Below are 25365 nucleotides of genomic sequence, written 5' to 3'. Positions count from 1 at the left end.
TTTTCTGCTCGGCAGTCATGCGCGCTCTGTGGCGGTGGCCTGATATGACTGCCCACTTTGTGTTCGGGAACTCCGGTTTGTTGGCGTATACTTCAGTGAATGAGGCAGTAGTAGAGGCGAGCGTAGTGGCGGACGGTCGCTGTGTCTAAGCGGGCTCGGGCTTAGTACTACCTGTCCGGATTCCCAGACGTCTCGTGGCCGCACTTCACACGAGTGCTTCGGCGTATATCGGTCCTTGCTGGCGAGAGCCTTTCAGCTCTCCGCGCTCACCTGCCCTCGATGGCGCTGCCGCAATAACCCAGCCAGTGGGCGCGATTGTTTGCTTGCGCTCAACACTGGCATCACTGACGCTATAGGTAACTAGCACTGAGCAGCTCCCGTTATCTCTCGCGGTCTGCCGAAAGTAGATTAAGTTTTGGTTACCTCGCAGCTCACGCCGGCTTCTCTCTCAACGTGCATGACGATGCAATATACTGTAACCGCCGATTCGTTCTTGACGTTTGAAAAGGTCTGATGCCGAATTTTGCTGGCCACAAGTCGCATGTTGACAGTGGAGCTATCATAAAAGACTCCACAAACTTAATGAATGTTCAATACGCTCATTTCAACACAATTCCGCACAAAATTATCAGTGGTAAGGAGCAAGGTTACGCATAAGATTGCGCAGGATTTTCTTCTTTGTTTCGCTACTCTTTCTGCAGACGATTGAGAAGCTCTAGTCGAGTGTTCGATGACAAGAGATGTCAAGATATATCCGTCCGGTGAATCCCCTTGCGAAACATCTGGGCCGGCATTTTGTAGCGATGCATTTCCGATGCTAATGCCTTTTCGCGCTTGGTCAGTGGTCAGAGCGATGGTCCGCTCATGTTATCAACGGGATCAGCCGGCCGTGAGCGGTGGATGATAAGACTAGTATAGAATAAAGCATAACGCATCGCTACAAAATACCGGTCCTGCTGTAATATGCACTTAAACGTTGTTTTAACATATTGTATGGTGAAAGCGCCGTAGTAGCTTTCGTATCATTTTTAGCAGATTGATCAGTGAGTCATTAGCCGTGCATTTTGTTCCGTAGATATATAGTGGTTTCGCTGAACTTTGTCTTGATTATTATACATCAGCTCCCTTGTGTAGGGGCGGAGAGGGAGTGTGTCGATAATGCCGTAGCATATTTCTCGCCGACCTGCCACATTTTCTCGCATGACACACCACCTGCCGACTGCTTTCCATCTGTTTGGATGAGCTATATCTGCTGCTTTGCGTTCATCCTTCTCTGGAACGCCGGCGCTGCGCATTTTATTTCCTTTTAACGTTCCTCTTGTATTAATGACCAGGCTTTATTTTAGCAGCACGCGCGATCAATAGTCAGTTATGCACTGGTTGTCTCAGTGGGGAGCAAAAGGAAAGAGTCACGTGTATATACCGAGGTCATTGTAGAAGAGTAATTAAGATAAGCCGTAGAATATCAAAGTCCTTGACATGGCACTCTAAGCATTAGGTAAAGTACGTCACTAGACTGGTAGACCTGTCGGCAGAAAGCGAGAGCAAAGTTAAAATCGTTTACGTTATTTCGTTGCTCGCGGTTATCGGACGCTCATAATGCATCTCTCATCGCAGCGTCCGAGCATTCTAGACGTAAGCTGTACATTGTCGCAGCACCCTGTTCGGATCGCAATAAAAGTGGCCACAGGCCCACAACCCTGGCGGGTTGACTACCCCTTTTGTCCTTAACCGCTTTAGTGAATAGGTGCAACTTGCGTTGCAACTTGCGACTCGATATAACCATGCAGATTGTCATCGGTATAGATCGAGATCCCCGACCCGGCAAACGTATCTGTGCATGTATAGCACGGCATGTCCGCTGGCTATGTTCAAGAGACGGGACACGAGGATGAAGAAATAATAGTTGGTTGCATGAATATAGCCAGCACTAGCAGATTATCGTAGCTTACTATACCGAAGTGTAGGTCGTATGAGCGCTGCCTCGCTTTATTCAAACCATCGTACTTCTAGCCTCTATCTCATGGCTTCGCAAGTATGCTTCGTACTCGGACATTCTTTCCTGGCCAGGCGTTTTATTATATCACTGTAGTGTCGATACTCCACCATGTAGTGTTGTGGCTCCCGTGACAATGTGCCGGGTATTGAATACCGAACGAAGCTGGGCACATTGCGGGTCGCTGAACCTTGGCCTTGCCGAGCTCCCCCGTCCATGTCACCTTCGGAGCCGACGCGCTCGAGCGCGTACACCCTTGAGCAAAATAATACGGACCAGCGATTCCGAAATAAAGCCAATTTTCTCCTCTTTCTGTGAATAACTTTAAATTGAGGACTGCAGTCCGAACTTGGCATTGCGAGCTTTTCTGTGTATTCGTCAGTTTGAATTTATTCGTCATTAACACGCATAAACTGAGTTTTTTTCGGCGACCCTGTGTTCCGTATACTTTCGTTGACGGGTGTATGCATACGCGTCACATTGCCCGCGCTAACCGACAGTTCGCGCTCAGCTCTGCGTGTGGACGTATAGAGTTACTATATATGTATAATGGGAGCCTATACATGAAGTAACTCTACGTGGACGTACGGGTGAGCGCGCCGCCGTCTCGAGAATACAAATTATGTCGCGCTGCGGAGCAGCAGCGTGTATGCGGCTCGACTAGATCCGGGCTGTCCTTTAATGGCCTCAGCAGAAGACGCGTTCGGCCGCGTACATGCGGTTTGGCGACGCTGCAAACGGCGGTTCGGCAAGCAAGACCGGTCGGCGTACCCTGCAGTGGGTCTGTACTATAGGTACTATATACTTCTGGCGGCCGAGATACGAGCTGGGATGTGTATGCTGCGTTTTCCATGATGTGGTGGATATCTGTGGAATGTTAATTTGGTCTTTCGTTCGCCCTGGCAAAGTATTATTTAAAGAAGGAGAAAATCTAGAAATTAACGACGCGTCTTCCGTCTGCATCCTGGCGGCTAGCTTTCGACATTGGACACTAGATTATATATGAAGGCTCGCCAGAATAGTCGGGCAGTGCCGAAAAACCTTTCCCGGCCCCTGATCGACGTCACTGGTGCAGGACAAGCGCGCTACCCCGTGCATGGGCCGGTCTCTTTTTTCTTCATATCTTTCGTCGCAACTGCTGTTTTTTCGACGCGTTGTCTTGTCTGGTGGGAGCAGGGGAGGAGAAAGGGCGGTACAAATTACATGGGCTGACGTCAGAGACTGACGTCATTGTTACGTCTTCTGAAGAGGCAGACGTCAACTAGCGTGCGGCCCCGCCAGCGTAAAGAGAGGGTACGACCGGTGCCGTCGTTCCGTTTTTGTTGTTCAGCGAATTCGTTTGTTGAGAGTGACGGGGAAGCATTGAAGCTCACTACAGATAGAACTCACTTCTCATGCAGAAAGAGACACGCAACGTTTAAATGCGATTCTACCGTACAAGGGGCATATGTCCGAATTACTTGTTAAATCTAATGCTGTAAAAAATTACCTTTCTTTACGAGCACCACCTATTAACGGCATTTAGATCGCATATAATTCAGAATAGCCACCGCATACGCACTTTATAAAATTTTACTAATTCCACCTCTCGCATAACAAAGCATATGTATACTGAACATTGGCTTATTTCACGGCAATGTACCACTTATAGTCTGTAACTGTTGCAGTATTACCTAATCAGCATACTAAGTAAGTTAAATGTATATTTGGGGGGGGGGGGGGGCTAATCAAGCTGCCAACCCCCCCCCCCCTCCCCTCTTGTTATTCTCGCCGCTAGAGTTCATTTTATTATGTGCCGGTGTTGTGAAATAAACCAATTCACGATATGCGATAGTACCATTTTTGCTATGCTGGTTGCGCATTCCGTGCAATGCCCTCCATACAAGGACCCACTGTTTCATGTCACGTATCACGATCGGCACAGATCATGTCACGATCGGCATAGAAGAAATGCGCGCATTGGCTTGGTGCATCGTGCTACCACAAGCGATGTTTCCTATATATATATATTGTCGCTTACTAGCGACGTGTCAGTTCATTGACCTTTCCAGATTGATACCTTGGAGTTCGGAACGGAGTTTCGGAACCGGTATGATTGAAGAACCCTGACATAATTGTGATTCATACAGACTGAGTGAGCATCGGGTCGCGCTGGGTCATGGGGTAGGTTTGACGCAGCCTAACGCACTTGACAAGGTGCATGTAAACTCGAACGGTCGAGTTGGAGAATCCGAAGCGTGTTCGCGCGATCTGCCCCTACGCAGGCTGTCGCTCAGACCACTCTCCGTCGGTAAAAGATAATATAAGCGGTGCTGGGTCTGGCTGTTTCAGGTTTGCATGTGATTCGACTCACTCGCGTTCACGTACAGAACCTTCAGACATGCTTGTGTACGGGACATACAGTCATGGCTGCTGTGGTCGCAGTAACTATACTACTGCAAGCGCATATTGGAATGGAATCGCGTTGAACTTAGTGCAGAGCTCACAGTTGGACGAAAGACAAGAAAAGTACGTGGGACATGCGCTGACTCTCCAAAGCGTCCCATGTACTTTGTCTTTCGTCCAACTGTCTGCGCTTACAAACTTCCATCATGAACGCCTACCAACTCGCACGCTCAGCTTTACATATTAATGGAATGGAATCGTTTTTGGCACCAAGCGCTGAGGGATATGAACTAGTAAAAGTAAGCAGGAACGTATTTCGGCCTTTTGTAGAGCTGACTATACCTGGCCTGGTGTTTTGGCGAAGCGGGGTTTTGTGCAGTATTGATGCCTTGATATTGTCAATCTCGTGCTCCTGCTATATGCCATCCTGTTTTCTTTCTCTCGCAGCAGCGTCTCGTGCAGAAGCGGCCACACCATGGGAGGCGTCGGCGTAGAGGCCCCCCTGAACCTGCTCAACATCAAACCCAACTATTCGTTCGAGTTCGACTTCGAGGTGAACTTCGACAAGGACCAGAATCGTTTGTGGATGAACCGCAACTGGCACACGTCCGTCTACTGGGTGGGCCTCTACATGCTCGTGGTGTTCGGTGGCCAGGCGTTCATGGCCCAGAGGCCGGCCTTCAAGCTGACGCGGCCGTTGCAGGCCTGGAACTTGCTCCTTTCCGTGTTCAGCGTGGTGGGGGCCTGTCGCACCATCCCCGAGCTAATCCACGTGCTGCGCGAGTTCGGCTTCTTCCACTCGGTGTGCAACAACTCGTACATCGAGTACGACCGCGTCTCGGGCTTCTGGACCTGGATGTTCGTGCTGAGCAAGGTCCCCGAGCTGGGCGACACGGTGTTCATCATTCTGCGCAAGAAGGAGCTCATCTTCCTCCACTGGTACCACCACATTACAGTGCTCATGTTCTCCTGGTACTTCTACCAGCAGCACATCGCGCCCGCGCGTTGGTACGTCGTCATGAACTACGTGGTCCACTCGCTCATGTACTCGTACTTTGCGCTACGCTCGTTCCACGTGCGCATGCCACGCTGGATCGGCGTCTGCATCACCACTCTGCAGATCATGCAGATGCTCATGGGCGCTTACGTCACTGGCTTGGGCTTCTTCACCAACAAGCGCGGCTCCGCATCGTGCGCCATTTCGGAGCGGACGGCGCTGCTTGCCATGTTCATGTACCTGTCCTACTTCATCCTGTTCGCGCTGTTCTTTTACGGTGCCTACCTCAAGCCAAAACGCAAGACCGCCATCAAGGCCGACTGAGGAGTGGCTGTCCCCTGCGTCCACACGGTGTTCGCTGCGGGCGCTCTCTCGAAGACAACCCCCACGCTGCCAGACGCGCGTGCGACGCGATGTCGGGACAGTCGAGACGAGTGTCGCGCGCTGCTCGCACCATTTTCCCATTTCCGTTGTTGCTGCACTCCCCTTTGTGTCTTTTCTGTTTTGTGCTGTTGTTGCCCTCGGCTACCACGCACCTGCGGTCGCCTGGCAACGGACTCATTCCAATCAAACAGCGTCAACGAATCGCGATATGTGCGTTTATGTAAAACAGGTTCCTTTGTCGACGGGTTTGTGTTGGCGAGTGGTGACCGAGATTTCAACGGACGGTTTTTTTTTTTTTTTTTTTTTTTTTTTTTTTTTTCCTGTTTGTTACTTCGTCGTGTTATCGTCCCGCTTTCTTTGGGATTACACTTCCGCGGCCAATTTTCATGTGTCGGAGAGTCTAGCGATAACCAGTACCTTCTTAGAATGGAATTTACAGTATTGACGTCGCACGTATCTGTGCAATGCCGATGACCCATAGTGTAGGGACACGTTGCTCAATGAGTAGACCAGTGCCCCCCTCCGTAGCGCGAATGACCGCTCTGGGAGCGAGTGCTCTTGATGGGTGCCAATGTGCACCCGGTGCTGTTTTAGGCGATCAAAGCAACTTTAGACAGAGTGCTTCCCTAGGCACGATTTTCGCGTCACAACATTGTACACACAACGACGTTAGACAGTTTAACGTGGGTGGCACTTAGACTTTCTTCTTTTTGTTGTTGCTGTTGGATTTGCCAAGTTAGCAGGTGCAATAACAACGGCTTTTACGACTACCCCTCTCTGCTGGCTTCAAAAACTGGCATGAGAGGTTAATCGTGTAGGGTATTGTTCTTGTGTAAACGCACACGCTGTTAAACCTGCAAAGGGACAGCGGGCCACAAGTCCGTGGCAATGGACGACGAGTAGTGCCTTTTCTCCGATAGTTTTTGTTTTTTTTTTTCTCTATTTCTCTGGCCGAAGATAAATTAAAAATGTTTTTTTTTTTTTCTTCTTGAGACAATAAAAGTGCGTTCAGTTTCATATCCATGGCTGATGTTGTGCTGGCCCAGTTGGCCATTCTCTTCTCAAGTTACTTGAAATAAACAAAATGCAGGAATGAAACCGCCCCACTCAATCGGATTTTAAATGGAATCCCGTATGCTGTCGCGGACCTATAGCGCTTGGTCGCACGTGCTGCCTAGGTCGTGGTGTGCATCGGTAAGTTGAAGTCCCTTAAACTTTCAGTGTTCGGTATGTGTAAGCTGGTCACAACCATGTTTAATTCGCAAAGTAATGCTGCGAATGGTTATCGCTGTAACATATATGAACCGGTACTGATCTGGTGACTGTTAGAAAAATTAAACAATGAATTTTTCCCCTGCTTTCTGTTCTGTACAGGCCGCTTCGTATGTCGATCTGCAATGCTAGCGGTGCAGCGTGTGGCGTCACCGCTGCAGCATTTCAAATATAAACCCCTGTTAGCAAGTTTGTTAGCGTAACGGTGTTGCGCTGTAGTAGACAGAGAAGTAACAAGTAAGGACACTATTTCTGTGCATCTAGGACGTCAAAGTGTACCTGAGAACAGCGCTGAATCTATAGTTCAGCAAATTATGGCATCAGCCTGAGCATTTCTGGAGATTGGAGAAAAGTAGGTGTACGTCCGGCTGTATTGCTTTCAGCGCACACGGAGATCTTGAATGAAGGATGTGGCTGGCAGCTGTGTTGCCAGCCGTTTTATTTAAAGGGACACTAAAGGTAAATATTAAGTCGAGCAAGATTGAAAGATTAGGCTTGTGTAATAACGGATTCAACATTTTTAATGAAAACAGCTTTTGTGAGCGATAAAATGACGAAAATAGAAAATCGGGGTGGTGCCATCTGTTGTAGACTATGGAAGGAAGGAAGGAAATCAACTTTATTCAAGGTCCTGTAGGCCACGAGAGCTTTGGGTCTCTCATGGAGTGGGCGTCTCCCACGACGGAAGCGGGAGGATGAGTTCCCTGGCGGCGTCGTGGACCTGCTGGACAGCCCAGAGTTGGGGAGCGACTTCTTCGCTCCGGATTGCTTCTCCAAACTTGCGCTTGTCCGGTTCGGAGTTTATGTGAGCTTGCGAGCACGGGCCAGAGTAAATGATAGACGTGAAGGGATGTATTGCAATTGGTGCAATAAGACTTTTCGTAGAGCTCAGGCAAGTAGTGGTGTTATCTGTTTTGCGTGGGGTATGTGTTTGTAGCACTCCGAGTGTAACCACTTGAGCTCGAGTGAGTGAGTGTGCGGTGTGGCGTGCTATACTCTCTACGTTGTTGGTAGTAGTGTTGAATGATTTCATTGTATGTAGTGGGGGCGTCCTTGTTCTCCGAGTGGTCGGGTGAAGCCGCGCGGTCTGTAAAGGCGCCCGCGCAGCCTCGTGTGCCACCTCGTTAAAGGGCAACTCCGGCGTTTTTTTGATTTCAACGGATGTCGATGAAATTCGCTAGGTATGTTCCTCTGAACACTTCCGTCATGTCCTAAAAAAAGCAGGCTTGAGAGTTACGCAGATTTTTTACAATCAAATTTAATTGCCTCGAACACCCTACCTTACCCCTCCTCAGTTACAGGCCACATTGTGTATGACGTCAGGAGTGTACCACGCAGAGCATGCCGGGATCATGCAGACGACAGTGACGAGAGCACCACCGTGGACGAGAGCATGCAGGAGTCGACGATCGTGAGCTAGTGCTTCGCCTGAGATGTTGCTGTCGCGAGAAGTTGCGTTCTCTGTAGACGGGCTAGTAATGGGGGTTGGCAAGCGCTGCTGCGTTGTTGGCTGCACGAATTTCAGCCTTCGCCATCCGCAAACACAGTTTGAGCCGATCGCGTTCAGCCGAGGTTAAGCATATCACAGTGGCCGAGTTTGTGTGTCTGCTGCTGGCGGACCTGAGCGACTGATATGAAGCTAATTAAGCCATTAGGATGAAGAAAGCTGCTTTTGTAGTCAAGTTTTTGACCATACGGATTTGAAATAAATCGTTCCTCATTTCGTACAGTGACACCCGAAGAGCTACAAGCGACGACACGACGCGCAATCAACATCCATGTATACGTTGCCGTTCTCGAATGCGGCCAGTCGCACTGGCCGGCGCTTCCCTAAATGAAATGTGACTACGGACATCCATGGGTGTATTTTTACCCATTGTTATGCTGACTCATTATGTAGCTTACGAGGTGCACCGTCTGCCTCGTATCCCAAATGGGCAGCAAGTGTAGGCCCCTTCGATACAGCATGCGTAAACAACCGTCTCGTTCAGCTGCCAACGATGTCATACTTCACGGCATCGGCGTTTCCGTGAGAAAACTATGCGTTCTCTAAATGAACGATCATACGCGCAATGTCCTATTCTATGTCTACTTTACGGAACGCTAATTGTGTGCATGGCGGGAATACGAAGAATGATAAGCAGGTTGCAGAACAACGCTCCCCTATACTACGGTCTCCCGCTCGCTGTTTTCGAAGGTGTGTGATCGCTCATATCAGCGCGACACAGTGATGTAACGGTGCTTACATGCACGTAATCTGCGTGTTTTGATATGTTCTGACATTAATTGATGTCACCGATGAGCGGCTATCTCAAGCGAACGACCAGTGGTCGCTGTACCTGCGGATGTAAACAAATGCACCGGTCGGTGCTTTGGACTGTCAGCGGCGTTCTTGCGGGATACAAATGCGGAAAGTCGTGCTCCACATTGAGAATGCGAAGCGGTTCCCTGAGAAGGAGTAAAACACGTAACATATAACAAACAGCACGTATAACAATCAGTGGTTAGGGATATACCCTTGGTCTTCATGTTGCAGTGCGATATGTTGCGCATGGGCGCTGGCTCTAGTGGTGGCGGGTCGAATGCGGACGGCGATTCGTGGCTATTGAATTCGTCTGAATCATAACTGTCACTGTTTGACAGATCCAAATGGGTGGTGCAGCTTACAATGTCAACCTAAGGTCTCCGAAGGTCCGGCGCGGTCACGAATAAGCTGAGCGTCTGCTCTTCGCCGGTTTCGTTCGCCCCGCGGGCGAGACCGGCATGCGTTGCGTGCCTTCCCCGCCGGTGGTACACTCGTGACGTCACACGCAGAGTTTCGCTCGGCTGCTTGGTCAGGTTTCGGCTTAGTTTTTGCGCTTTTTTGCTTATTTAAATTATTTTCGAATTTGCGGAACAATTCTCTTATCAGGCGCGTCAAAGGAGGGTCTCGGGAACCTAAATATTTTATTAGCTTGACATGGTCAAAAAATCGCCGGAGTTGCGCTTTAAGGTTGGGGACGTCGCTGATCTTTGGTCCTAAGTGTGCTGGGAACCATGCAGTATATGACGTGGTGCTTAATCTTTCTTTGTGACAATTCTGAGAGCCTGTGCGCAGACTGCCCTTTTGAAAAGCTCTGATAGCTGTAGATGTGAGAAAGGTTGTCGGTGAGCGCAACGGCGATCGCAACCTGTTCGGCCTGTTCAGGCTTCCTTGCGATTACCGTGGCTTGCATGTCTTGTGGATCCGCGGCCGTCCACCACCACCGCCACTGCGAAAGCTTTGTTTCCCGCGTAAAGGGATTTATACACATCCCCCTAACACCCCCCCCCCCAACACCCCCCCCCAGGAAGATCTGAACACCCCCCCCCCCCCACCCAAAAAAAAATTATTCTGGACCAACCCCCCCTCCCCCCTCTTTCAGACAGGCACGCATCCTGGGGAAAAAACTACGCTGAACACATGCACTATGGTAATCGCGTTAAAAAATATTTACTCTTTGCAGAGGTGAACGCTACGCGGCCTTAATTTTGAGGCACAATTTTGATGTTCAGCGCTTAGACGACAGTGCTGCACTGCGACCTGCAGGGAGCGGAGAATCCTTGAGGTCGCGGTAGACGCTTGCGCGTGAATGAGATGCGAGATTGGTCTTTCTGTTTTACCATTTTTAAGTGAACGTACTCGTATGCACAATGCGTACAGTTAGAGCACTATCCCTGTGCTTAGCCGTAATATTTACAATGTGACACATTGCTCTCGTTATCGTTAAGCTCCGAACGACTAGACTGGGGAATGAGTAGAATTTACAGACGGTATCCTGGAGAGCTGGCTTCACACCAAGCACTGCTAATGCTTGCGTGCGAGGTCGAGAGAAAAATGTTCCCTGCTTTGTCATAAGCTGCAATGAAGATACTGCTTCTTCCCGTAGGAATCGCTGCCGTTGAAAGAAGCTTTTCCACCATGAACAGGCTCTTAACATCAGATAGATGTCACATGACGCCGGCCCATGTCGACGCACTGATGAAAATTTTTATCGAAGCTCTAAGTATCCCAAATATTAGGAATGCAACAGACGAAGAAAAGGATGAATATATGCAGTTTGTGGACCAAGCATACATGAAAAGATAAATATTAACTTCAAATTTTAAGATAATATGCCATGAAAATTGATATTAAAGATTAGAATTCATTTCATATCTCATTCTTAAATAAGAAAACCATATTTAAGTTTTCTTCCCTTTTCTAGCCACTGTCGCCCGATTCATGGCCAATCCCCTGTAGTGGGTTGTGCTATACATACATGCACCAAACCAAAGCAAACATATATGATGTGAACCAAGAAACCACGTCGGGTACTGTAGATACGTGCGGGGTCACACGTTGCAATTGTGTAGTTTGTGTAGTCGCAGCTTCTTTTTTTATTATTATTATTTTCTGAATGTGGCAGCCACGGTTGGCCTAGTAGTTTCTTTGGATATTACATCTTTGGATATACATGATGCGCATATATACTTTTTAAATGCGAATCATTTCATGGCGGTAATATACCACTTTGAGAGTATCTATCTATCTATCCTTCTATCTATCTATCCGCCTACGTCTTTGTGCTCTCATGGTCGTTTCGTTAACTTCGTATGTACCAAAATTGGCATAGTATGAGAAGAGTGTATGACGAACATAAATGATAGGTCATGACATGCGTGTCACGTAGGTCATGAAACAGCCGCCTTCGTCTCGGTGCTCTCATGGTCGTTTCGTTAACTTTGTAGGTAAACTGCTTCGCATAACATTGATTCCCACAGGGCGTGGGATCTGCCTGACTTTTTTTTTTTTTTTGTTCTTAGTAGTAATATTTAATTGTATTGTTTAAGGTATATGGCTTCTCCGTGCATATTGTGCTTGGTACTTTTTTTTTTTTCTCGTGCAAAGTGATATTGTACTTAGTTGTGAAAACGTCTGCACTTTGTTCCTTCGATAAGACTTGTAGATTAAGAACTTGCTCCACTTTGTTCTGCATAGAAAAAAAGAATAAACTTCGTGCAATCAAATGAAAACTCTTAATGCTGTCCCTTATGTCCATGCAATTTTCAAACGTGGTGACTAGAATGCCATGGGTGTTTAAATATAGTATTGAATTTATAATCCCCCAAAACTAGGCGCACATTTCGGCCTTCTATACAGCGCTCGTTCGTGCCTGCCTGTCTCCACCTTCGTTGTAGTATTGTTTGCGGAACAACATCAGCTCTGGATGCACCAACAAGGATGAACTCCCTTGTAAGATGTAGTTTAATATGCTTGTTTAAAAGGTTAATTAGTGTACGTCTGCTAATTATCATAATTTCCGTCACCATTTGTGGAAAAAAGCGTTAAGCCTTAATTACATAAAACAACGTGGTAAAAAAAAGTGCTAGCCCCTTGATCCGCTTACACCCCCCCCCCCCGCCTTTCGCCCAAAAAAAGATAAGCAATATTTCGTATCCACCCCCCCCCCCCCCCCCAAAAAAAAAAAAAAAGTCGAAATTCTGGATAAACCCCTGCCCGCGTATGCCGTCCACAAAAGCAGAGAGTTCGCGATTCGCCAAGGCTTGGTTAAGGAGGAATTGTCCTCTCGCTTGTCGTCTGTCCCTGTTGTTTTCGGGGTGTACGTTTCTGGGTATAGGTCGGACCGTGATCTTGGCGCGGATGTCCCGTGGGAGGTCCTAAAAGTCTTTTTCTATGTTTCCTTGAGCAAAGCCTAGCTTCCCTATAGACCGTGCGCCCCGGAGGCGTCGTCGAAAGCCTAGCAAGCTGGGCGCGCTGCTGGGCTTCGGCAATTTCTTCCAGGGTGTTGTGCATGCCCAGGTGCCCCAGCTTCTCGTTGCTGGTGCTGGTCGGAATGCCGAGGGCTAGCTTGGGGACCTTTCTGATTTGCGCATTGAGTCTGTCTCTTTCGGATCATGGCCAATTGAGCATTGCCGCAACGAATGCGAAGTGACTGGTGACAAACGCGTGCATTGAGTTTGACGAGATTATGTTCCTTGAGATCCCTGTGTCTATTGGCAATTTTTCTGATGAGCCCGATAGCGTTCTTGTTCTTGGTGACGATCTTCTGCATGAACCGTAGAGGCATTGACGTCTTTAGTCTCGATGATCATACCCAGGACTCTGATTTTGTCGACGCATCGGGATGGCGTGTCCCGAATTGGTAGTACGTTAATTTCCTTATTGTAATCGAAGTCTGACGAGTATGGCCTGCGGCTCTTCTGCGTGGGTCTGCGTACGAGCAGCTCCGACTTGGTAGGCGAGCATCTGAGTCCTGTGGGAATTATTAATTCTTAGACGGTGTTCACTGCTTCTTGCAAGATGTCCTGCACCATGCCCGGGGTTCCTTTGGAGACCCACATGGTGATGTCGTCTACGTATATGGTGTGCTCAAGCCCGTGTATCTGTCCTGCGAACGGCATCGCTTTTCTCTGTTCACAATGGCCGAGGCGGCAACGTGTGGCAATTGACCACCCTGCCGGTTCCGGCAGCAGAGGCTCAAGTGACAGTAACTGGTAACCTGAACCCAAGCAGAGCCATAGAGTGACTCACGCAAGCTGAACACCTGCACCCGCCAAGCAGTACGCTTCGTGTATAGAGTTAAATAAAGCGTCTACAAAAGACATAACAGCGGCATAGAGGGCGGTCACGTGGCGAATACGTCAAGTCCTTCGCTTTTGGAGGACTTGACGGGCGGTTTAAATTCAGAAGCAGCAGCGGAACCTTAGACGGCAATTTCTTGGCATAAAATTAATGCATTGGCATAGAGGAAACGATGATAGACTTCTAGACGAATACTCTGTCGATCTAGCCCGACTTAATACTTTCGTTTAGTGGCCCTTTAAAAAATAAGAAGTCTTGGCTGTAGCCTTAAGTAAAATTTCAGACCAGTATTTACAGCACGTTTGTCTTTTTACATTCTCTCCTTGGCTTGCAGATGTGTGTGCCCTTACGATGCTCATTACGACCTCTCACCTCAATCGACGGCCATTCTTGGAGCCTTGTCGTTATGCATCCTGACTGAACGCGTCCCCAACGTCTTTCAGTAGTTTTAAACTTTAGCCTTCATGGTGCCTGGCCATAGACCTATCGGAGGGAATATAACTGATGATGCGAGTGCAGTCTGCAGCTTTCGAAACCTTAGACAGCAATATACAGTACTTATCTCGCCAACGTACTTTAAGCCTTTCCTGCATAACAAATTGAAGAATTATTTGCAAAGGATGTGGGACATAGGAAACAGAAAATAAATTACACGCGATTAAACCACAACTAGGGAACTTAGTGTTCGACAAAAGACCAAGACACATAGATGTCTTCATGAGCACTTAGAAATGGACACGCGTATGCCACTCACTCGTATACCTCTTGACTATAGCAGTGATCCTCCGGTTTGTAGTGGGTCGGGTGAGAGACGGTCCTCCACGTTCTTATGAGTGCCGGGAAATAAAATCGGGAATGAAAAAAAAAATTATCTTGCGTATCAGTGGCATTTTTCTTTATACACCCTTGATTGTTCCTTAACAGTAGTCGTAGAGTTTTTGACCGAGGTCGACACACGGCATGCGATATTTTCAAGTTATTCGTAGCAAAACCTCCCCTGGAGGTTGTAGCTGCGATGTTACGCCATTAGAATAGTTTTGTCCCCTTATGAATAAGAGCACTCCAGAGGCTGTGGAGCTCTTTTTGAGTTCATATTCAAGCAGTATTTAAGGTTATTTATATTACATTAACATACAATTAACCATATCAATTCACCATCTCCATTTCCACATTTTTAAGTACGGTATATGTTTTAGGCTTTACTGCTGCCAAGAATTGTATACCCCGTTGTATGGAGCCACTTTACATACTACCACTGAAAATGTCGTGTTCATAACATCGGAACATCTTTACATTGAACCTTGCAAAAACATCGTTCGGGCGCTCTTTGGCCACACCTGGACCTTGAGCCAATAACAAACATTACATCACCATCAAACATTAGCCTTCCGAGAAGCTTGGCTGTGGTTTTTCATGGCTCATACAAACAGGTGGGCACAGTAGTAGAGCAGGAGCTTCCAGGTTTGTTCTATGCGGAAGAAATTGTATTGTTTGCTAACAAGCAAAGTGATATCCTATCTTTGTACAGGAAGGTGAGAACTTACGATTCAAATTTTGCGTAAAAAATCAGGTTTTATGGCATTCAATGAAAACTACGGATACACAGTGTCACTACAGTGCCAGGAAATACCTCGGTTAAAAGAATACAAATACCTTAGTGCTTGGATAAACGAAGGCAATAGATACATGGAAACACAGAAAAAAAGTAAGAGGCAAGAGAAATGCGGCCATAATGAAACACAGCGCTATGGGGATACAATAGGTACGAGGTGTTCCGGGGTATGTGGCAAGGTGTAATGGTTCCAGGGCTTGAATTTGGAAATGCGGTTGTTTTCTTGAAATCAGGAGTACAATCAGGACTCGATGGCAACCAAAGGTCAGTGGGACGTCTCGCATTGGGCGCTCACGGGAAGACTACAAATGAAGTTGTGCAAGGTGATAAGGGCTGGAAAGTGTTGAAGTGAGGGAAGCTCAAAGTAAAATTGATTTTGAAGAACGACTGAGTAATATGAAAGAAAGTAAATGGGTTGCGAAAAAGTTCAGGTATTTCTACCGGGAAAAACACTGACTGACAGGGGTGGAAAAGAACTAGGAAGCTTACCAACAAGTATGCGACCGGTATATTAAGCAACATGGCAACAAAGAACGTAAACGCGAAGTCAGTGAGGCTGAGACAATCCCATGGGTGGCGGCAATGGAGAAACCTGCTATGACTAACTACATAAGAGGAAAAAAACGAGATCAGGAAAGAAGCAATTTGTGATAACTCAAAGGGAAACTCTTTACTTTTCGAAGCGAGATCAGGATGCCTTAGAATGCGTAGTTATAAAGCGAGGTACACCAAAGAAGAAGTAGCATGTGCTTGCTGCGGTATAGGGATCAACAAAAGCTAGGGAAACGATGGAACGTGTTTTATTATAATGTGAAGATATCTACCCAGCGAGTTTGGTGGCAGAAAAGTATGGAGACACAAACAACGGAGGCGTGCAAAAACAAGCAATAGTGGTTCAGAAAGTTTGATACTGGGAATTCAGTGTGTGTGTGTGTGTGTGTGTGTGTGTGTGTGTGTGTGTGTGTGTTTGTGTGTGTTTGTGTGCGTGTGCGTGCGTGCGTGCGTGTGTGTGTGTGTGTGTGTGTGTGTGTGTGTGTGTGTGTGTGTGTGTGTGTGTGTGTGTGTGTGTGTGTGCGTGTGTGTGTGTGTGTGTGTGTGTGTGTGTTTAAACGACATGGTTACGCAAGAGCTTGGTGGCGCAACTCACTTCCCCGTTTCAAAGGGGACGTAGCGTCCATCCATCCATCCATAAGCGCTGACTACGGGGAGGCTCCGGGACTCGAGCCCCCTCCGGAGTTATTCAGGAGGGGTGTCAAAGTGTCCTTACCGGAGTTCTGTTACCCACATAATTTGAGGATTCTTTTGCGCTGCCTCTACCTTTTCACTTTTGTTGTGGCTAAAAGCTTATGGCATCATTGTTGGCGCGGACGTGCACGGCTTTAATTTATACTTTCGCTTCTTTTCGGCAAATTCAGACAATAGGAGGAAAAGCGCATTAGGAGCACCAGTGGCGGCTACCTCATCCGTGTTTCCTCACTTCAACATAATTTTTTTAAGTTTCCGCTGAGAACACCATGCACAGACACAATATATTTAAATATATACAGAGGACAAAGTTTATTATATTTTTTAAAGAGAAGGAGGTAGTCAACTAAATGGATAGCCTATGCCTAGATAATGAATATGTTGATGTATGTTCACCTTACTTCAAATTACTTTGCGTGCTTTTTTGACCCTTAAAAAAAAAAAAAAACTGCCGACTTCAGTAACCCCTTCGTCAGTCTTCTATCAACGGCGTTTGAAAAGCACGTGAGTGATATGTGTCTCAATATTGATTCTCCTGCCAGTAGGCAATGCTAACAACTGGCGACAAAAAAAAAAAAGCTCTTCTAATTTTTTACAACATTTACGCATTAGGGATGGAAACATCGCCTCTGCATGCAGAGGCCATAATTACGGGTGTTTCAGCAAACACTTTCAAAATATTTTTAAAGGTTGCCTGTGGCAGATAGCACAATTCTAGTTCATGAGCTGGTCTACTCGAACAGGTGGACATTACTTGCACAAAAATTTAAATACATAATCGACTAATTAACAAAAATTCACCAATTAGTTTTTTAACATATTAACTTATGGCCCATGTTGCAATTTACAAATTCTAGCCGTGGAGTTCGCAAGGCGGATGCACTGGGAACTAATTATCAGAATGACACCAGTTTCGAGATATTAATTCCCGAACATTGCGGAGAAATGGATTGACGTTCCAGTTACTTTTGCGCTTACCCGCTGTGGTTGCTTAGTGGCTATGGTGTTGGACTGCTAAGCATACGGTCACGGGACGCCGGCTGCATTTCGACGGGATTTAGATGCACGGTAAATTTAGGTGCACGTTAAAGAACCCCAGGTGGTCTAAATTATTCCAGAGTCCTCCATTACGGCGTGCCTCAAATCAGATCGTGGTTTTGGCACGTTAACCCCCATAATTTATATGTCTATTCATACTTTTGTGCTTCGGTGCACAAAACGACGTTTTATTGAGAAAGTGATTGGCACGCCAATGCATTTCCGCAAGCTTAGATAATTAATATCTCGACGCTAGTTCCAAGTGGATCGGAACTCAACGGCTAAGATTTGTAAATTGCAACATGGGCCATAAGGTAATTAGCTAATAACTTAATTGGTTAATTTTGTTAATTAGTCGATTATGCATTGCAGTTTTTTGTGCAAGTAATAATGTCCGCCTCTTCGAGCTCATGCATGAACTAGAATTGTGCTATCTGTCACAGGCAACCTGTAAAAATTCAGCGAACACATAAAGTGTTCGCTGAAACACCTTGTATATAGAATTCACTCAGTAACCAAAATGATGCCAAGCCGGATTCACTCGAAATCAGAATAAATAGAAGTCTAGAAATCATGCGCAGCAGCGCTTATACTCGGACTCAAAGTACTAAAAAAAAAAAAGAGTGCAGTTTGGCGGGAAGGCGAAGCAGTGTTACTGATAGCGAAGTAGAAGACAATTACACGAAGGAAGATTCTTACCGTGTAAATCAATCTAAGGATCGCACCCATGTAAGGGCCGCACCCCCAACTTGACAGCCAATATTTAAAAAAAAGACATACAACCAAGAAGCAATCGCGTTCGGTGCGCTGATTCTGATCGGGCTCAACAGCGAATTGTCGCGCCCAGCGTACTTTCGCGCTTCGCTACTGGATATCGAGAGGAGGCGATCGCGGAGGTTTACGGCGAATTTCATACTCGGAGTTGGAAAAAACAGGTCAAATGGCGGCCCTTACACGAGTCTATAGTTAGTTATAGTTGCCATATAAATTGTAGTAAACATTCACCTAAAATTAAAATAGCAAGCATAGTGTAATGCACGGACCATGTAAACCTGTTAATACCTCATGGATGACCTCGAGCACTCGCTTTCACAACGCAAGCATTATGAAGAACGCCGGCAGTGGAGGCGAAAGAAGGTTCGTACAGCCGCGCGATTCACCGCAACTCTGATAATTAGATTCATCATCATTATCTGCCTATTTTTACGTCCACTACAGACGGCCTCTGTCAGTGATCTGCAATGACCTCTGTCAATCTTAATTCTGCGCACTAGTGGCGCAGAGCCCGGCAAGGAAGACAGCGCGCAATGAAGTTAGCAGCCATCCCTGCTCGCCCTTTATCAATGCACCCACCAATGATTACCAACAATTAGATATGACAAGCTGGCCGCACAAGCGTCAGCCGCGCACAGTCATTCACAGCTACGGCAGGGCTAGATGAGAAGACGTGTGCTCTCCTTCCCATCCGCGTTTGATTACGTGACCTACAACTAACCCGAATATCCTTTCCAGCTCACTGTTGCGTGCTTTTTCCCGCACCCACAATGTATGGGTCGCTCATTTATATGGCTTTTAGATTTTATACGGAACATCACGGCGACGACAACAGCGTAAATTTGCCTGGAGTGTCGATATAATTGCTGTCGCCATAAAGCGAGAAATAGAAAATTGTTAGCAAAGGGTTTACATATATATATATATATATATATATATATATATATATATATATATATATATATGAGTAGGTTTCGGAAAGCTGTTTGCCCCCCCCCCCCCCCCGGAAAAATGAGAACTTTCCGTCTATGCATGCATCCATCAGTCCATCCATCCATCCATCCATCCTTCCTCACGTTAGGCCTTGACGGGTTCGAAATGAGAGGCGACCTCGAAAACTTCGCAAGGTTATACATAATATTCTGTCATCGAAGCGGCCTCAGAATAAGCGAAAGCCGTTTACAGTCATTCTACGAACCAAGTTAATTCTAGAAAAACAACGCCAAATTCAATTCGAAGTGGGTGGCCGGGACAGCCGCCATGCCTTATGTAAACTACGTATACCACGCAAAGACGGTAACGTTAAATCTGAGAAATGTGGAGTTTTGAGTGTGCGTACGCAAAGCAAGGGGACACAAATCGCCGATTTTACAAAAGAACGCTAAATGTATGTACAAAAAAAAGTACAAAAGAACGAAAGCCTGGCGGTGGCGCTTTGCATACGCAAAGGTCCCCTTTACGGGTCGTCTGGCGTTCTGCGCATGCGCATTTCGATCCCGCTGCTCCGCTAAGCCCGCTATTACGCTAAACACGCTAAACTAAATCTAATGTGCCCTTAAACTGGGCCGTCTGCAAGGCCAAGAAAATCGCCAAACGTTCAGGCATGATTCGACCGCTGCGTTCGGTTGCTGTGGATACAGCGACATTACTTTCACCTGCGCAGAACCAAATACAAATTGTCATTTTATTCAGAAACAATTTCAAGCATTTTTTCCTAGTAACATCGATTCAGAAAATGCAGGCATGTGTTGTAGTATTATCCTGTTACGCCGAACGACCGTTCGTCGTTCCTTAGAGTCAGACTTGTACAGGTGAAAAAAAAAGTAACCAATTACAATAACTTCTTTGAAAAATGTAATTGATTACGATTACTGAATACTGCCCCACGAAAGTAACTGAGCAATTACTAAAAGGTAATCGATTATTTTAGTGCTACTTTCCTCCCTAATTTTGTTAACGTTCCACAAATACAGTAAATAAAACGAGCTGGTCCGGCTCTTTCATGCGTCCTCTGCAGCCCTTCACACGTTGTTTGTCTTCGCTAAGTATTCCTTTTCAAAATTTTGTTCCGTAATCTTCCCTCCTTTTCTTGTAAACACATCTGGGCAGCGACACTGAAAATTCGCTAAGTGTAGGTGCTGGAGAAAAGGCCTGGGCATGGTAACGTGCCAAAACCATTCTCAAACGATTATGGTTACTCAATGCCATGATTCTCGGGTCTGTCTGCCCCCCACCCCCGTAGAAATATATATAGACGAGTTGTATACTACATTTAAGCCGTATGCGTTCGAGACTGGACTTATCTGTATATTGTCCATGTCATATGCTAGACATGCTAATATTGAAGGAAATCGATATTTCTAACACCTGATTCTCAATAGTTGGATTAGGATACAGGCTATGTCTGTTCAGCATAGTGATGTCTGAAGCCTCATAATAGTATTCGCCTTTTACTAAATTAATAAAATATAATCATAAACTTGAACATATATGCAAGTTGCCAACTTCGATAGGTAAGTTGTCCTGTAAATAAATAAAAAATGTTTCACTAGCTCACTGACACTCTCACCGGTGGGAGAATAATTAATTAGTTCATTAATTTTTTCCATAATGCATCAGGCTTATTTTTAATAGGTCGCTAGGGAAAAAATGTAAGTGCGTCTTATATTACGTAAAAAATTATCAGTTTTATTCGTTTGCTTTCTAAACATTTACCAGTATTCCAAACCACGCGTAGGTAAGAATTTATTTAACAGCTTCCCTTTGTACCTATCATTTTAGGTATTCTCTCGTTATTCAGGGAATATGCGAGTTGATCATCTAAACGGCAACTAAGGGAAACAAGACAATTAGAATGCACTGTAATATTGTCCACTGGCGCCGAGCGACGCGCTCCCGCTGAGGCGCCGTGTAACGAAAAATGGGTCGACGGCACTGCGAGCGAACTAGATTTGGAAACTTCGGGAAAAAAAATTTGGAGAGGCAAGACGCACCAAATTTATAGAAAAATGCAGCCGATCGAGTCTTCTATAAAGCGGCCGCGGAACGATTCCGTGAAAGGGTCGATAAAAGAAACGAGACAAATGCAAAGAAGAAAGTAGAGCTGAAGGATCTCAATGGGAAAATGTCGGAAGAAAAATGACATAACCACGAGGCTAATTAAGGTACTGTGCCCAAATTAAAAGAAATCATTGTTAGAATCGTTAGAAAAAGTCTTACAGTACAAGAAAATTCCGTAAAGTTGCCGGCAGAGTACAATAAACTTTATTTACAAAGGTGACGGAGATAAAATCGACATTGCATTCTGCAGACCGATTGCAATGTTATCGGTACACTAACAGGTTAACAGCGCCAAATATTAGGTTGCGAAGTTGCAAACTTGAACACAGCGACATATTGGGAGAACTATGCTTTAGAATAGTCCGACGCATGCAGCCACACACGGTGTATAGAAATAGCCAGGGAGGTGAAGGAGTGTTGCTTACTGCAGGCGGCCGAGCTCTGGAAAAGTTGCAGGCAATTTCTCCGCCCGAGAGCCATTCATCTAGCGTGATAGAGACACCCGTTACATTATATCTGGTAGCCCAAGGGAATACGAATGGCGAGGATGAATCTGAACCGGGGCGTAACAGGCTGCGTGCAATCCATTCCACGTTGATCCACTAGGAACACTTTGTATCACGGATGAATTTTAGGAGGAGCAGAATCACCTCTCTCCTCCAGTGTCCTCCTGGCAACAAAATGTCACTTGCATTTGTGGGTGGGGACGTCTTCTCTTGCTTTTCAGTATATCGATTAGCAGTTTACGTTCTCTTTAAAATTCAGGAAACTCTAAAAAATAATGGTCGATGTCAACAAAATATTGACAGTCCACACACGACGATGAAGTCCTGTCTTGCACCGCTACGCTGGAGTTTGCGCTGCCCATGTTCGGGTGCGATAAAGGAGGACAGCTTGAGTTCTGTGAAGTCCCTTAGTCACACAAGGTTGGCTTGGTGCGGTGTAGACCACAACGAACGGAATTGACATGCTTCATCGCTCTTTCAAGCGTCCTGAGGAGCATTCTTCGGTGGCCTGAACTGCAACGCTTTGCGCGCAAGACTGTCAGCGGCGCGGTTGCCTGCTACGCCAATATGTGAGGGTAGCCACTGAAAAAAAAAAATAGTAAAACCGATGTTTCGGTATTAAAAAAAAACATTTTCGGTACGCTGAATGCACTTGTCAAGGGGCAACCCGCGTTGTAACAGATTCAGTGCAGCCTTGCTGTCTGAAAAGAGAACAGCAGGTTGTGGCTGGTCGGACTTTCGTTTCCGCAAGACTGCTTCAATGGCAACACTTTCACGTAACGTAGCTAGAGGACACGACGCGGCCAAGTCTGGCAGCCTGTGAGTCATTGAGAACCGAGATCACGAAGCCGCTGCATTAACTCTATTTTCTTTGTCAACGGAGCCGTTAGTGTATAACTGGAGGTGGCGGTCGTACTTTCTGTCAGGGTGTTAGCACCGGAAATCTTGCTTGCGCCACAGCTGTATAAAGCGCTTGGAGCGAACATGTGGGATGTTTAGCTGACAATCCTCATTCTGGTATGACTACGGTGGCTCTTGATATTCTAATTTCTTAAATTAAATTGCAGGCCAAGTACGCCAAGTGTGTTGAGTGCCACAAAAGCGCGAGGTTCAGTACGAGCTGTTATCCGATGTTTCTGGAGAACAGCGTGTGTGTGTGTGTGTGTGTGTGCGTGCGTGCGTGCGTGCGTGCGTGCGTGCGTGCGTGTGTGTGTGTGTGTGTGTGTGTGTGTGTGTGTGTGTGTGTGTGTGTGTGTGTGTGTGTGTGTGTGTGTGTGTGTGTGTGTGTGTGTGTGTGTGTGTGTGTGGTGTGTGCGTGCGTGCGTGCGTGCGTGCGTGCGTGCGTGCGTGCGTGCGTGCGTGCGTGCGTGCGTGTCCGTAGACTGCCTGCCTTTATTCTCCTCACGAATTTCCTCACGCATTCTCTGAACGAGACCTCGGCGACATCGAAAAGTTACACAGAGCCACCCTCCGTACGATCACTGGGCTACCGAAGCACACGAGGAACGAGGACCTGCTCAAGCTGGTAATGATTCCACCCATACGGGACATAATCAATGAAGCACGGATTCGAATGCGATCCCGGTTGGAAAACACGACTCAAGGAATACAGATCATGGCATGGAATAAATCAAGTCTATGCGAAGCCAGGGCCCGCGGAAGTGCCCATAACGCCACCATGGTGAGCACCACTGGGCATACGGAGGCAACAAAGCCCTATAGCCAGACGAAACGCGGAAGCTAGAAAAATATTTGAAAAGAGATTGGAACTAAGAACGCTGCAGCACACCATTGACATCTACACGGACGCTGCAATCACAAACGACATAGCAAGCATGGCCTGGGTTAGCATATCTGCACCCTAACACAATGGCTATCACACATGTCAGCTTCCCGGGGGCGCAACCTTGCACGCAGAACTCTTAGCAGTCATCGCCATTCCCATTGACATGAGAGACATTGTAGAGCAGAGTGTGCGAAATAATTATCGGATCCTTACTGATTCGTACGAAGCGGTGACCGAATTAACAGTGCCTACGACAGATGATGCTGTGGCCAACGACACCAGAAAAAAGCTAAAGAGAATACAGGACAATGGGACAAATGTTGAAATCCTATGGACACAGGGGCACACCGGCAAGGATGGGGGAAACGCAGCCGCTCACGCAGTTGCCGCACAAGCGAAGTGGGCTTGATTACACGTACAGCACCCCACACTCTATTTCCTCGCCAAACCCCGCGGACCAAAATCCATACCTAAAGATATTGGCCGAAGGCTTTCCTAGCAGAACACTGATGCATTATATTCGCACTAAAGTAAAAGCAGACAGTAAACGGAGACTATTAGAAGCTACACCAGTACATGTGTTTGACGACAAGGGCGGGCTTAGTCGCACGGAAGAAGTCTTTTTAAACAAGGTTATGGCTAACGCTGCATACACACCACATATACTTGACAAATGGCACCAAACCAGACAAGTTACGACTGCGAACACTTATCGTGTACCCGATGCACATATTGTCAGGAGTCATGCATAGCAGACTTGCAACACCTCATTTGGAGCTGTGCAGCTTTTTCACAAGGGAGATCTAACATTCAACATTTACCGCATGGAGACATTAGAACCCTAGGAAATCGAATACAAACTAACCCTTAAACACAGAAAGCCATTGCGACATATGGCAGACGAAGTGGCTTGTTTCGAGCAGTGTAGAAGGTGTCGACCAGCCCATGCGAGAGCGACGGAACTGAATATGCACCTGAGTCTGCATAAAGCGGAAGATAAAAGAGTGAAATGAAGATCTGCCTCAGCCAACAATCCGGGAACCCACATTCTTTTCCCACCTAATCCCCAACAGCGGCCTAGAGCCGCCCCCTTCCTTAAAATAAAGGCTTTATTCATTCATTCATTCTCCTCACCACGCGCGCTCTAAACTTAGTCCTCGCCAGCGCTCAGGCGATCTTATTCGTCGCCGGCACTGGGGCGCACCATAAGGCCCCCGCCTTTAAAGACGATGTCATAGGTCACATCATCGAACGTTCCGGCATGACGCTGGCGTTTCAGCTGCTCCTGAAACCGAGTAGTTAAGGCTTGTGCTTTGCGGTGGTAGGTTCCAGGTAAGCAGGTTTCAGATGGTTGACGGAAACGACTGTGTCCCAGCCAATGATTCATAGCGTGAAAGTCTTTTCACCGCGTGAAACCACAAGGTGCGGACCAGTGTATGGCGCCTCAAATGCACGACGAGTAGGGTCAACACAGAGAAAGACGTATGTGCTCTCCCGGAAACTGCGGTGGAGGAATTACGGTTTGTGCTGGTGTGCTCGCGTTGCACAGATCTGGGAGAAGGTGTAACTCATCTACGAAGGTGGAAGGGGAAATGCTGTCAGACGTGTTTGTAGAACGCGGACAGACCATTTCGGCTTGTAGGCGCAGAAATGTGCCGTAGACAATTGTGAGAAGACGCATGTCTAATGTCTTCCTTGAGAGCAGT

General features: G+C 46.8%; 1 protein-coding gene across 9 annotated transcripts in view; it reads left to right on the top strand.

The window, feature by feature from the left end:
• Positions 1 to 6781, top strand: part of LOC119436381 (elongation of very long chain fatty acids protein 6) — a 133127-nt gene extending 126346 nt beyond the window's left edge. For 5 of the 9 annotated variants that reach the window (XM_037703210.2, XM_037703213.2, XM_049657354.1 and 2 more), the window contains exon 2: positions 4829 to 6781. In XM_037703210.2, the coding sequence (XP_037559138.1) occupies positions 4857 to 5702 (846 nt within the window). In that variant the 5' untranslated portion in view covers positions 4829 to 4856 and the 3' untranslated portion in view covers positions 5703 to 6781. The remainder of the gene's footprint in view (positions 1 to 4828) is intronic. The other 4 variants (XM_037703214.2, XM_049657375.1, XM_049657373.1 and 1 more) reach the window with 1 other exon arrangement.
• Positions 6782 to 25365: the final 18584 nt, after the last annotated feature.

The sequence above is a fragment of the Dermacentor silvarum genome, chromosome 1 (assembly GCF_013339745.2).
Source record: "Dermacentor silvarum isolate Dsil-2018 chromosome 1, BIME_Dsil_1.4, whole genome shotgun sequence".
Classification (NCBI taxonomy): Eukaryota; Metazoa; Arthropoda; class Arachnida; order Ixodida; family Ixodidae; genus Dermacentor; species Dermacentor silvarum.
Note: the sequence above shows the minus strand (reverse complement) of the source record. Positions and strands in the feature narration are given on the sequence as shown.